Genomic DNA, 14380 nt, shown 5'->3' on the forward strand with positions numbered 1-14380 from the left:
TGTCCCTTGCCACATTCAGCTTCAGCCACGCCTTGGCCTTCCTGACCCCATCCCTACACAACCAGGCAACATCCCTATACTTTTCCCAGGATACATGTCCCTGCTTCCACTGCCTGTGCATTTCCTTCTTGTCCTTTAGTTTGACCAGCATGTCTTGACTCATCCATCTGCATCCTCCTCCCAGTAAAGAGTCTGGGACACTGACAATGCACCATAGCCACCACCCCAGCTAGAGCCATCCACCGTAAGGTTTGGAGGAGCTGTGACAGCGGGAGTGTAACACCAGGGAAAGGGATAGACTCAAGGAAGTATGCGTATATAGTCTGTTTTGTTATTGAGACTTTTCTCCCTAACAGTATTTTTTCTTTTCTTTCTTTTTTTTTTGTAATAATAGCTAGCCCAATAATTATTGTTTGATATAAGATTACAATTAGGCTAAGAGAAAATTCATGGCTTTGCTCATGGCTCAGAAGCTGCACAAACAGTAGTATAAAAAATTGGTGAACATGGGCAGCCTAGGCTATAATTTCAATGCAACAAATTCTGCTTTTAACCTCAAGAGTGTTCCACCATTTGATAGTATTTCAGATTTTGTTTACAAAGAGCCAAAGACAAAAGATTGTCACTTTTCTTTCAATGCTTTTTGGGTTTTTTTTAGGAGGCAGAATATGGTATCCAGGCAGGAGCAACATAATTCCTGCAGGAGCAGGAAAAATAAAGTAGCAGTGAAAATAAGCCAACCTTCTACAAGACTGGTGTTTTGCCATTATAGATCTTCAGGACTTAGAAGATCAAGGCACTATAGTCACTTGCTCTCTCTTCTTCATCCTTACAGTGACAATATTTCTAAATTATAGGTTCGTTAAGTCAATTCATTATACCCTTGACATGTATTTTGGGAGGAAGATAAAATTTTGGTATTGATTTACAAGAATCCATGAAATTTTAGATTTTAGGACATTTAGATTGATACTATTTAGGAAAAAAAATAAAATCAATAGTATTTAGAATATTAATTTTCTGTTAATCTAAAGCTTCATTTTTAAATGTGTCATTCCTGTGAAATTAATTTAGAGGTCGATATCAAAATGGTATACATACAGACATCTAGAAATTTCAAGGAAAGCTATGAAAATTCTTATGGGTGAAGGTAAAGACTTGTGTTCAGACAGTGAAATAAATTTGCCTAGCCCTAAGGATATAATTAGACCAGGTAGACCAGCAAATTTATGCACCTATTCTACCAACCACCAAAATTAGGGTGGCTTTGTTACTTCTGAACAACATCTCATGGCACTAACAGAAATACATGCAAAAGGCAAAGTTCCTGCGGTACTAGAAAAAACTGAATGACAGCAGTCATTGTTAAGGTGGGAAACAAGTTAAATCAACAAAGCCCATCAAAGCTCCAACAACCATGACCTTGCAAATGTTCATATACCCGATGAACACAGCCTTTTTAACTGAAGTCAATTATACAACTGTACTGTATGACTCCATTGACATTAAGCATTTGGCCCATGCTGCTACATGTTGTTAGTAGTGTATTTCTCCCTGCAGTGCAATGGAGAGCAATTACTGTCACATACAATAAAACAGAAATTCATTCCATTTACAAAAACAGTCTGTCAGACGGCTAAAACTTTGTTAAAACAAACTGAAGCAATAGTATTTTACATAAAAAGCATTTTCATATTAAAAATATCATTCATGTTTTTTTTCTTTATATATCTGAACATTAAGGTAGAGAGCGCCCCTTACCTCCTCTCTTGTTTAACTTGGCATACCCTGGCACATAGCTGCTTGTCATAGATGATGAACTGCTGAAGGAGGAGTGGGGTAATGCTGAGACCAGAGGTTCATCACACTTTTCTGAAACACAAGAAAACAGATTCACTTTATGCTGTTAATTATTCATACATATTAAGTGGCAATGTGCCCTTTATTTTTCTTTTGGGTAATAACACAGCCTTGTTATTTTTGTACACCTGGAATGCAGGTGGCTACATCCCAACATTTCAGTAAAAAAAACAAACAAAACCAACAAAAACAAACAAACAAAAACCCCACCCCCAAACCCACAAGAAAACCCACAAACAAACACACAGACACACACCTCAACATGAGAAAATAAAGACTTCAACAAAGGACAAAATTAGGTAATGGTAATGCCTAACCATGGGCCACCACTCTCCTTAGGGATACTACAGACAAACAAAAAAGCCTGTCCTGGTATATCTGGAATATTTTTGGTGACATGAAAATGTAGCGCTAAAGAGAAGTATTATCATGAAAGCTTCGTAAGAAGTAGATCAGATATAAATTTTCAGTTCTGTAATAGAAGTGCTGATAACCTGATACTTTAAAAAAGAAAATAAATCAGGGTACATTAATAAATGCCTATGAATTATCATATATTACAGATTTACTGAAAAAAATTAACAAAATATATATATTTTTAAATATAATCTCTATAATCCATTTGAGCACTTCACTTCTATTTTACTTAGTATAAAGAAGATTAACTTCGTATTAGCATCTAAGATGGAAAAAAACAAAATCAGAATCTTTGCCTTTCTAATGAAAAGAAGTTTAAAACAAATCTCCTGCTGTTGTATGAAGTTCTGTAAATTAGAATGAGGAGAACTGGCTTTTGATTTTTCAAATACTTAGATAGTTAATGTACTGCCCTTTGTTCTAGTTTTTCCTCAGTTATTTCAACAGATGGGTGAAATACATAGGTTAAATTACTCATTTACATTTCAGGTACAACCTAAAAAAAAGTAACCTACACCAGTCAGCTTGACTAATGTTTTTAAACACACTCACTGCAACGCTGGCTCTGCTATAAGTGGAAACACCCTCAATTTATGTATCTAGAAAGCATTAGACCACCCCTAGTAGGCAGCATATTTAACGCTCAGCCACACCATATAGTTTTGGTACAATTAGAAAACAGTGATTTGGTCAGACTGGATCACACGTGGAGACTGAATTAACCCTACCCTCAAAAGAGGAACTTTAAAGGGGGAAAAAAAAGGATCATGAGTGAATCAAGTAATTTATAATGCAGGTCTCCTAAAACCTCCAGTCTCATGTAAAGAAAAATAAAATTACTTTCACAGCAAGAGAATCTGAAGCCCAGAAATACAGAAGAACATTCGTTCATGAATCACTACTTTGACATTTAACAAAATAAATAAGTTTCCTTCACAAATCTCTGAGAGTTTGTTGAGGGAGAAAACAAAATTCATACCAGCATAAAAGCACAGGCAAGAGTAAAGGGCAATTGCTTGGCACTGAATTAAAGGACAATTCCAATGAGTTTAAAGTTCACTACCATGCTATTTAATGATGGAATTTTGACAAGGGAAGATAAATGGTTTTAAGCATTATTGTTTATACCACAAAATAGAAGGATCGATTCCCCTCCTCCTGCTGCTTTGGCTGCAGCCACACAGCACATTTGGTCAGAAGCCTGCAGCCTGATGGGCGCAGTGCCTTGTGCTCACATCACACCACCCAGGCAGCACACCGGGGTCTCACAGGACCTCTCTCTGAGAGCAGGGGTATGGCACGGAGCAAGGGCCTACGTTTTAAGATCTTGGGTGCTAGGCTGCTATTATTTCAGTCAAAGTAGTATGAGGTTAGAGCTTAAGAATAGAAGTGAGTAGCAGATTGAAGTACTTATTACAAATTTTGCTCTAAATGTCGTAATCACAGAAAGACAGAGTTACTTGACAAAGTTTTTCTCATGTATTTCTTTATCTATAGTGTATTTTTGGTAGTTCGTAAAAATAGGTTTTCAACTTAAAGACAGCTAGCAAACAACTTTTGCTGCCACTTCATTGCTAGTGTTACCTAGCTAGAGATTTGAAGTAGTTTGTTCTTAATTCTGTTGTCTAGGATAAAAATGGAATGAAACATTTAAAAGCAGAACACCACATAATCAGGAATATTTAAAAAATACATAACAAAATCTCTTTATAGCATTTTCCTATGCTTATCTTACATGATATTTACTGTTAAGGAAATGTGGGGGCAGAGTGGAAAAACCAAGCAGAGTTGATATGGTTTTCCTTCACTATTGTTTAGAACTGCATTTGCTTCCTATGCCTGTTTTGGGATGCCAACTAATAAACTAAAGAATAAAACCAAAAATACCTCACTTTCTCATTGTTTAAAAAACAAACACACACACTCCCCCCAAGTCTGCCTGCTCATTTGGGCTTCAAAATATAGGAAATTCACCATAAACGTGTATGAATTATAGGGAAGGATTATACTTCAAATGAATAGACATTAAAAAAGATACTAAATCTCATCAATAACTCATGATTTTACATCCAATAGAACAAAAGTTAAAAGACCGCTTACATAAGCTAATATTTCTAGCCCTGTATGAAAGTTCCACTAAATATATTGCACTATTTAAACTTCCTTCACAACATGAAATGCTGTTATGCCACAGATTTAAGAGAAAAAAAATCCTTGGGAAGCTTTGGTTCTTTCAGCAGTTTTAGTTATTTCCTGCAGAATTCAATTTTTTACTTACTAAAACCAGAATCATATATACCTTCCTGTTACTGAGATATAATAGCTTTCCCCATATAAGTCAATGTACTGTGCCCTGTTAATCAATTACAGAGCGCACTCTCCTGCCAGCATCATAGCAGCAAAGAAATAAACTCTCCTCCATACCATTTATCTCAGTGATGTATTAACATCCAAGCCAGCTTAGGTCCATTTAAATGTTAACTTCCTGAAGCAAAACCACAGTTCCACTCCACTCCATTCTGTTCAGATAGAAAGAACCACTAACTTTGTCATAGGTTTGATGACATTCGATACTCTGACTTTCCTATTCAGAGGGAAATTACAGTGTGTGTCCATCAGAAACAAGCTTCCTTGAGAGTCAGATAATTAGATCAATGGAAGAAAGGTCACCTAATGTCATTAAATACAAATGCAAAACCTCTGCAATCCACAAGCTTCAAACTCCTCAAGACTTAAAGACTACAGAAGGGAAGGACTGCTATGCACTTGCTGTTCTTACGTGCTTTCTCAGGCACCTGGCTATTGGAAACCAGATACCAGGTGAGATGGAACTTTTGTCCTACCAAGTGCAGCCTCTCATATGTTCTGGTGTTCGCACTCAACAAAACCAGGAAAGGATACCTGTCCTTTCCTGTTTTACAGTCTATTTATAGTTTATTTATATAGTTTACCCACCACGCTGGATAGACTAGAAAAAGGGCTGTCTTCTACTTTGCCTGCAATTGTGTTAATTCCCACTTAGTTAGTCCATGAACTATTTGGGGAGTAGCGACCAGACTATTTGAAGGGACAGGCCCTGATTGTAGCACAAAGCAGACAGTATACACACAAACTCTTGATTTATCAACCCCAGAGGTTGTTAAAGCTTAATCCTCACTATACCAGTGACTTCAATGATTTTTGTTGGGCAAAGCAGAGTAAACAAACTCGATGCTTCACTTCACAGAAGTCTGTTCAAATGCTTAGCATCCTGATCAATAAACAGGTCACCTGTAAAGTTACTGACATATCTTATCAAAGCAGTCTGAGTAGATGAAAAAGACAATCTGCACTTCATCTGTTTCTTCTTGACATTTGTATCTAGCAGCAGGTTAGAATGCATACAAACAACTATACATTTAGAAATGTTAAGAAATGGGAACAGTATACATTTATAGTTACAGGCAGTTTTTATTAATAATTTGAAGCTGCATTGGAAGATCTCTCAGAAGCTTTTGCAAAGATTCTGTCAGCAAAGTAAAAAGAGAGCTAAGATGTGTACAGTGCTTCTAAAAAAGAAAAATATTTGGATACTGATAAATAGCACTCATCAGAAATAAGTGACTGTGACTTACTAAGAATGCTCTTGAAGAACAAAGGCTTTTCCATCATTATGGTCTAGTGTGCACTGCAGAACAGACCTTTAAAAAAATACCAAACCCAAAATCCACAAATTCGCCCCTCCTTCTTCAAAATCTTCGGTCAAGATTTTCTATCAAATTATAATCCATTATCATAATTTTGCTGTAGGATATTAGCTCTAAGACATAAATATACTGCCAATAACAACTTCACTAAAAAAAGTTGTTGAAGAAATTAAGAACTTGAAAGCTGATAAACTTAAATGCAGAAAGGCAAATGACTGCAATATCAATATTGTGTTCTGAGTCCAAAATAGCCACAATTAATTGCTAGCGGAATATGAAACAGATGAGTCAATCTGAAGTAGCATTAAAAAAAACATCTTAGCCAAGAAATACACAAAGCCGTGGCTTTCTGACCATAAAAAAAAGTCTTAACTCTTTCTCTTTTACACAACATTTTCACTGTACAAGCAGAACATTTACAATACAAACCCCAAAATCTTCACTATTACCAGTATATCCAACTCATTAATTATACAAAAATGCCTGTCAAGTACAAGGAAAAAAGTTTAAAGCAACTTTTAATCTTTACTTGTAATGCAAGAGACTCCTGTTTTAAAATATGAATTCTCATGTAAATTTTGGGGAGCAAGGGAGAGAATCATATCATCTGGGTTTAATTTGTACTGTGTGCTAAATGCTAGTTATCCCAAACACATTTTTCTCCTCCAATTTGAATATGTAGAGTGATTTCTCTGTAGCGTGCTGAGGAGAAAGAATAAGCCACCAACCACTTGTGAAAAGCAGTCATGAGATTGCAAGGGCACTCTGGAACATGGATAAATAAGTATGGGAATTGGCATATCTCCAATGACAACCAACAGGAATATTAATGCAGCTGTTTTGGATTGCAGCATATTAGTATGCTGAGACAGCCTTACTTTTCATATTGCATAGGCAGCTTTTATAATCTGAAATGAATGCTAGAATCCACCGTGTTTAATTCACAAGACTGTGTCCCCGCCAAAGAGTAGGAATAAATAAGCATAAGTTGCTAGAACATTTTATGCACTGTTTCAAATGAACTTTTAAAGTGATGCTAACTGAAAAGCGGGAGATGCTACAAAGCAGCTCATGGTCAATGGTAACCCCTTTAAAAAACATCAAACTTCGAAGCAGGTGTTATCGAGGACAGCCTATCACAGGTTTAATTTCAATGACAAGAAAATCAACCTTGGCCCTGTGTCACAAGCCTGTTGCTCAGTATGAGAAACCTCTAGCCAAGCCTCTCATCATGTGTGACAGGGACACTGCTGGAAAAGCCCTTTCCTTAGTCCTCAGAAGGGTCACTAATGAAAAAAATAAATACTGATGGTAATGGCTGGCAAATGCCAGGCAGGGTACACCTCATGCTCCAAGTTCTTAAGTCAGCAAGAAATCAGTAAAGAGCTTACCAAGGAAGACCTTCTCTTATGGGGAAAGGAAATACTTGCCTGTCAGGTGGATTTGCCAAATGTACCAGCCTTTGGTACATTTGGGGTGGTTCAACATCTTTTGCCTTATGCACGTTCTGTTATGTTTTTCTTGACTGTGGGAGATAATTAAAAAAAAATCCACCATATACTGTTACTTTAAGATAAAAAGCTAACTTTACTCCCCAGCAAGTTTCTTGGACTGCTTTATCGACTAGATAGGGATGATGATTGGTAGAGTGGAAGCTTCATTTTTTACTCTTTTCTGTCCCACCTACTGTCCCAAGTGGGACTCCTTTTGTACCATGCTTACATCAGAAGGGTAACAAAAACCAACCCACTTTTTAGATACCTTAAGCCACAATAGAGCTGTCCACACTCCACCTGTGCAAACAGAGTGGTACTCTGCACACACAACAGTTCCTTTCCCAGTTACCATTCCCATTTGCATGTCAGAAAGTCAATGCAAGTCTCACATAAGCCTCATTTGGCTTCTTGTTTGCTATTTCTACTGGCCTCTGCTGCTTTGATCTGCTATTTCTCACTGTGCTCTTGTGAGCATAGTGCTCTTTCCATATTGCAGAAGTCTGCAGCTTCCCCACATGACTGACATTTCACAGGACAGTCTTGACAGGCTGCTAGGGAGCCAAGTTCACATTCGGCTTCATGAGCAAGTGAGTCCATGTGTAACTGAAGCTTTTCTGTAAGTATCTCTGGAGTTCAGCTGTAATCTAAAAGATTAGAGCAGCTCATATTGATCGCCTGGGATGTTTCATATTCCACCTCAAGTTGCATACCATCAATAGAGATAACACATTGTTGCTCAAAAGGGTGGCTGCTGCTGAAAAGGAAGAAAACATAGCAGCTATTTTTCCCCCTCCAAGGTGAAGCCATAAATTACATGAATTTAGTGGTCTCCACACAACCTGTACTGTTCAAGGTTACTTGTTCTAAGGTTTATTTCAAGCCTTTCTATAGATCTCTGTAAGGAAAGGAGCAAGTCTCAGGTAATGTTTTTTATGGCGGTTACTTTGCTCACAGCAGAGCACAGCCAGTCAGGCCTGTTTCTTTGTTCTGGTTCCAATTCAGGAATTAGTCTTTGGGCAATGCTGGATGCACCACCAGGGCCACACTTCTAAAAATGCATTTGGATGCCCAAAGACAGACAGTACTTTACGAGATTTTCCAAAGTATCCTTTTACCTGAACTTTGTTTCTGATACCTATTGACTAGTTTTCAGAGTAGCCAAAGCCTTATTAATCCCAAAGGTCATGGTATGACTACATGTTTTGACTCGTATAAATTAGCGCCCTATTCCATCCAAGGACCGGGTTACTAATAGATAAGAAAACTTTCTTGTTTTGTGGATTTATTAGTAAACATTTGTAAGCACTCCTGGGAAATATTTGAAATAGTAATATCATAACAATAGCACAAATATGCAATATATTATATGACTACTATCAGACATTTCTGGCTGCACTGCCTTTCATCAAATGGCATACATGTTCCACAGTATGCTCCATACTTGTCTTTAACTACTGAAAATGAGAAAAGGTTTAAAGTAAATGTCATTAATTACTGCGATCTACAATTTAACCAGAGAGATTAGGATTTATTTTTTAAATAAAATTATTCAGTTTGGAATCATAACAAGTATAAAGGTATACAAAGTAGCCTCTTGAAATTCAGATTTATCAAAATTTCAACATTTCACAACGGAAAAATAAAAAACTGTCCCCAAAACTTTTGCACTTCGTTTTTTCAGGAAAGTATCAATATTTTAAACTCGGAATTTACAAATATATTTTTTTCTTTAGTATTTTACATTTGGAAAGAACAGGGGTCCTTAAAATTAAACTTATGTCTTATTTTATTATTTAGTAGCATTCAATTTTGAATGATTTAAAAAATAAATATATTCTTTTTATTGTCTTTAAGCTATACCCACAGTAAGGTTTTTGCAGGGTTTTGGTTGGTTGGTTGGTTTTAGGTTGTGGTTTGTTTTTTTTAACTGGAAAAGAATGGACAGAGGAAGTTTTTACACCACTTTAAAACAAAAACACGTCTGGATTGCTTTTGGTTTAACTTTAGAGTCTGCAGAGCATTCCACAGTCCTTTGAGAATTTGGCAAATGCTCACGCCATCGCGCTACTGTGTCTTTTATGAACAAATTTATAAACTGCTTTGCACCCTGTGCGACTGGAAAAGTTGTATGAGAAAGCTGCTGTATTACTTGCTCAGTTTTAAAAAAAAAAAACCAAAAAACAACTCAGGTCAATTGCATCTGGAATAGTCGGAAGTCTGTCAGTCTGTCTGGTTGTACACTTGGGATTTCATTAAACTGTCCTTAGCGCATAAGCAATAATAGACTGTCAACTCTACGCAAAGTAAAATTCATAAATATTGTTGTATTTTTGCATATCCAATCCTCAGATGCCTCTTTAGTTTTTAACCTTCTGACATGTAAATATACTTCTTCACCTTTTCACTACTGGAAATACCTGAATGTTTTGGAGGATGTTACAGCAAACAAAATTCCTTCTTAAGTATCTTTGCAGGTAGGTATGATTTTTCACAGACTGGTACCTATCTGAATTAAGCATGGAGAAGCCTGGAGTCATGTCACATAAAAAGTTTTAGAGTAGAGGGCAGAGGAACCCACAAAGCTGGAGGAGAGAAGAGAACACTGAAAATCTTCACAATTTATCTTGTCAAGTCTCATTTAGCTTAAAATACATTTGCCAATTACCTAGCCTATGTTCTTCCTCAGCCAACCTTATATCAACAAGTATCTTTCGATCGTTTGTTGGTGTGGGGGTTTCGGGGGGGGGGGGGGGGGGGCTGTTGGTTTGATTTTTTTTTTCCCAGGACCCAGGGATAAGACAATAACGCATGATAACTAGTTTCCTGAATAACATTTTTACCAGTCAGCTTAACTTTTCATCATCGCTTTAGCAGGTTTCCATCTCTAAAATTAAGCTTTTATCTTTAACAAGAACAAAACATGTAATTTTTTCCTCACAATACACACTTATTTTAATGGTCCCTCTACTTTTAGCAGTTTTATATCAACATAAATCTTCTGAATTCAGAGCTGTTATTCCAGGCTTAACCTAATTTAAGCAAGATCAAAACAGCCAGTAAGGAACTTTAAAATTGCTGGGCACTTCAATATAAAAGCATGCCCACAGAAAGCCAAACGTTAACTCTCAAAACTATATAGCACAGGTACAGACTAAAGATATTTTAAACTTGGTGTATAGAACCTACCACTACAGATATCAAATCGATTCACAAAGTGAAGGAAGTTACCCTCATAAGAGATAATAAAATATTTTTATCTACCCACTTATGGATTGGTTAAGATGCTTGACAGAAGTCTCATAATAAAGTTAATTCAGAGCAAAAGCTGCAGATTCCTGTCTGAATGCATTTTATACTAGAAAACTACCCTTTTCCTATAATGGCTAGGGAGGAGACTCTGCTCCCACCAGACAGACAAAATATTTAATTTTTGCATGTAAAGCATATAAAGCACATTCCACATTTGCTTAAATGAGAAAAAATAGAAATTAACAGGGTATGCAAAATGCAGCAGAGAATTGTTTCTCAATTTGCACAGCAGAAAGTAAACATCACTTAAGCTTAAAGTCAGGGTTTTTTTCCAAAGGCATTATTAATTCCATGTTTGTACATTGTTTATTTTCATCTCCCCTTTGGAGAAAACAGATATGTCATATTTATAGCAGAAGCTATTAGTCGGCTGTTTATCATTTGCCTACTGTTAGAAGTGATGATAGAAGCAAAACCCAAAAGGTGCATGATCTATGAATTAAACTGTATTATACTGACAGATTATTTTTTTTCCTGAGAGGAAAAGACAAATAAGGTCTAACCTTGGTGTCCTTCATCTCCTACAAAATGTTCCTGAAAAGATATTTTAGCAGGTGAAAGAAGAAATACTTTTGATTTTTCTCCTTACTGTTGCATTAATCTAGGGTATATATGGCATACATTTAAGATCATGTTGTTGGTCTTGATTTGATTTCCCAAAAACAGAAGATAAGCTTCCAGAATTTGCTGATATCTTTTTGGTTTTTTACGGCCAAAATCTTACGTGAATTTTGATGAATAGAACAGTAGATAGGAAAGGAAAAACAACAACAACAAAAAAGAAATTGAGGAACATTGGATAATAGGAAAATATGAACATAGTTTAGGTTTCTGAACTTATCTCTGTATTGTAGATTGAAAAGAGCAAGCTGTGTTACAACCAGCTTGTGAGATGCAATATTCTCAGAAGCTGCGAAACTCAAACCAATTATGTAACATGGCTGTGAATTTTGATGCTAGAGGCACAAATCTCTTACACTAATACCTTGAAGAAACGATATGTACATCAGAGCAGGCTAAAAAATGTTTTTATATGCTGGTAAAAACTCTGCAAGTTGATTCCAGTAAATGTTCAGCATCCTTAGGCACACTGGAGCAACAACACGAGGAACAAGTCAGTTTAGGGTGGTAGCTTCATAGGACACACATTTTGTGGTTACATTTTAACCTTATTCCCAGAGGTCTGAAAGTGCCTAGCATTTAATAATTGTAGACTTTTTATTTATTTCCCTAGAGACTAAAGGAAGTATCACACCTCTATGATAAGAACAGATCAAGATTTGCATAAATTTGTATATCTGAAGCTGAACAGTATATTTTTCTTTATGATAGATTTGCAAGTTGGAAAGATGAAAATATTAGACTTACAGTTGTAAAGTATTTATAGGACTCCTGTTGCTGACACAGGACAGGGCAACCAGCACCACAAGCAAACTCCTTGTCAGCCTGCTTGGATTCCCAGTTTTCTAGAAGGAGTAAAACTTGGGAGTAAAGTCAATGTTTAAACTAAGTGATTTAATATCATCAGAAGAAAACAGCAAACATTTTTAAATATCCATATGTATGATAGGTCAATTCTTTTCTAACTGAGGATAGCTAAAGCCAGAAGTATCAGTCAGAAGAGAGATCTCCAGTTTTGAGACGCCAACCAGGTTTTAATTCCATAAGACATGGTGTGCCCAAACTCTAGCTGTTAGTTCTACATTCACTGGAGACAATAAAGTCTTAGCTGGGGAGGGGAGAGGGGAAAGGAAAAAAAAAAAAAAAAAGGGGGGGGGGGGAAATGTCTATGGTAGTTTTTTCATTATTGTGAGGAGATACAGATTTGGAGTGTTGCAGGTCCTTCTATGTTCTTTTTAAAAGGGAATGAAATTCCAGTGCAAGAAAAGCCAATGCCAGCTTTTATTAATCCTTAGCATGAACACAAGAAGAAATATCCAACAATTGCACAGCCAGACGCTGAATTCAAATAATTTTAAGTGCCATGGTTTGTGCATCAGGAAAATAAATATCCAAATTTTATAACAGCTCAGATTTCATTCAGAAGAAGGAATTATATTAATTTATTCTTAATTATTTCCTGTCTGTCCAATTGGTAAATGACATGTGGGATTTAGCTGGAGGTAGAATTTGACAAAGCAAGTTACCATGTGTTCTGTTTCTTATTTGGTACTTGTTCTTTCATTTTTAAGGAAGAAAAAGTAGTTAGAGATCTAACACACGTGAATGATTTTTATCATTTGGCTTGAAGGGGACATAAGGGAGAAAAAGATGACAAGCAATCATTGTATAGTGGCGTCTGGGTTTTGTTTTGTGTTAGTAGGGTGATGTCCAATCAAAAAGACACAAAAACATCCACTGATATTTCACAGAATACCTGAGCAAGTCATAATGTTAAATAAAACATCAAGATAAACACAACAGCTATAGAAGGCCCCAATAATTCGTTTCATAGAGTGCTCAACACTCATCTTAGTTTAGACTTTCTGGTTGTATTCCCTCTTTTGAAGCGCTGCTTCTGTGAGAAAAAGCTTCTCTCATAGGCTTCTCTGTCCTAAGAACATCACAGGAGATGTAACAGAGAACAGGTCCCTAAAATACATAAAGTACATTGTGACTAAATAAGTTTTGCTTCTTCTCCCCCCAAAGCAAAAATGTGTTTGTATTCTCCTGTACAAAACAAACAGACTGTATTAACATTTCCAGAGTTACTTAACTGAAAAAATAATTTCTGACCAGACTATAAGGTGCAAGTCTAAGGACATCAACTGCCTGCGTTGATCAATGTTGCCGATTCAGATCTTAATGGTTCTGTCATACTGGTAGAGACTGAAGAGAAAGGATGGAAGGATGGTGCTGCACTACTCCTACATTCAGTCTTTGCATTGCCCCAGGCAAAATTCATCTGCTTTTGGAAGGAACTAAGCATCCTCAAACAAATCAGTTTTGCCATCCACAGTAAAACAGGTTATGCCTTACTCACGCTTGTCTGGTGCATTACTGTGACAGGAGGAGGAAAGCTTCTGTTAGAGCAGAAGAACACCAAGTAGGAAACCCAGTTCTGAACTTAATGGGGATCAAAAGAGGGTTAGTGTACCGTTGCTCCCTTTCACTGTGACGGCTAGTTATAACAACTCCAGGTAACTTCACATGCTCCCAAAGCCTTTTTTTTTTTTTTTTTTTTTTTTTTTTAAACAACAGCAAATGCCTTTACAATGGCTCAAGACCTGTTTCCTTTTTCACGTTCCCTTTTTGTCTCATCAGAAATTCTTGATTTGGAAACACTCATTAAAGAGAATAGTAATGTAATTCATTGTCTTAAAAGCTGGCTGGAAGGGTGCTATATATATGGCATATATTATTGTATCCTCATTATAATGCATGGGTACTACTGAGGCATTTTTAAGGCCAAGAGTACTTGGTAATTATGCTTGGTAAAACCTTATTATTACTACATGTTTAACATGTCAACCAAGGAAAACAGCACAGTTAAATTAGCATATCTGAAAAATGAAGGTGACTTACAATTATAGCCCATTCCCTCCAATTTTAATCAGATATCTGAATATTAAGTTCCAAACATTACAGTTTACTACCTTTGTCTGGATCATG

At 36.4% G+C, this 14380-nt stretch overlaps 1 protein-coding gene across 1 annotated transcript in view; it reads right to left on the bottom strand.

Annotated features, from left to right (window-relative positions):
* Window positions 1-14380, bottom strand: part of CNTNAP2 (contactin associated protein 2) — a 1225394-nt gene that overhangs the window by 844071 nt on the left and 366943 nt on the right. The window contains exon 2 of the mRNA XM_076330744.1: window positions 1762-1872. Coding sequence (XP_076186859.1) covers window positions 1762-1872 — 111 coding nt within the window. The remainder of the gene's footprint in view (window positions 1-1761; window positions 1873-14380) is intronic.

Source organism: Aptenodytes patagonicus, chromosome 2 (assembly GCF_965638725.1).
Source record: "Aptenodytes patagonicus chromosome 2, bAptPat1.pri.cur, whole genome shotgun sequence".
NCBI classification, from domain to species: domain Eukaryota; kingdom Metazoa; phylum Chordata; class Aves; order Sphenisciformes; family Spheniscidae; genus Aptenodytes; species Aptenodytes patagonicus.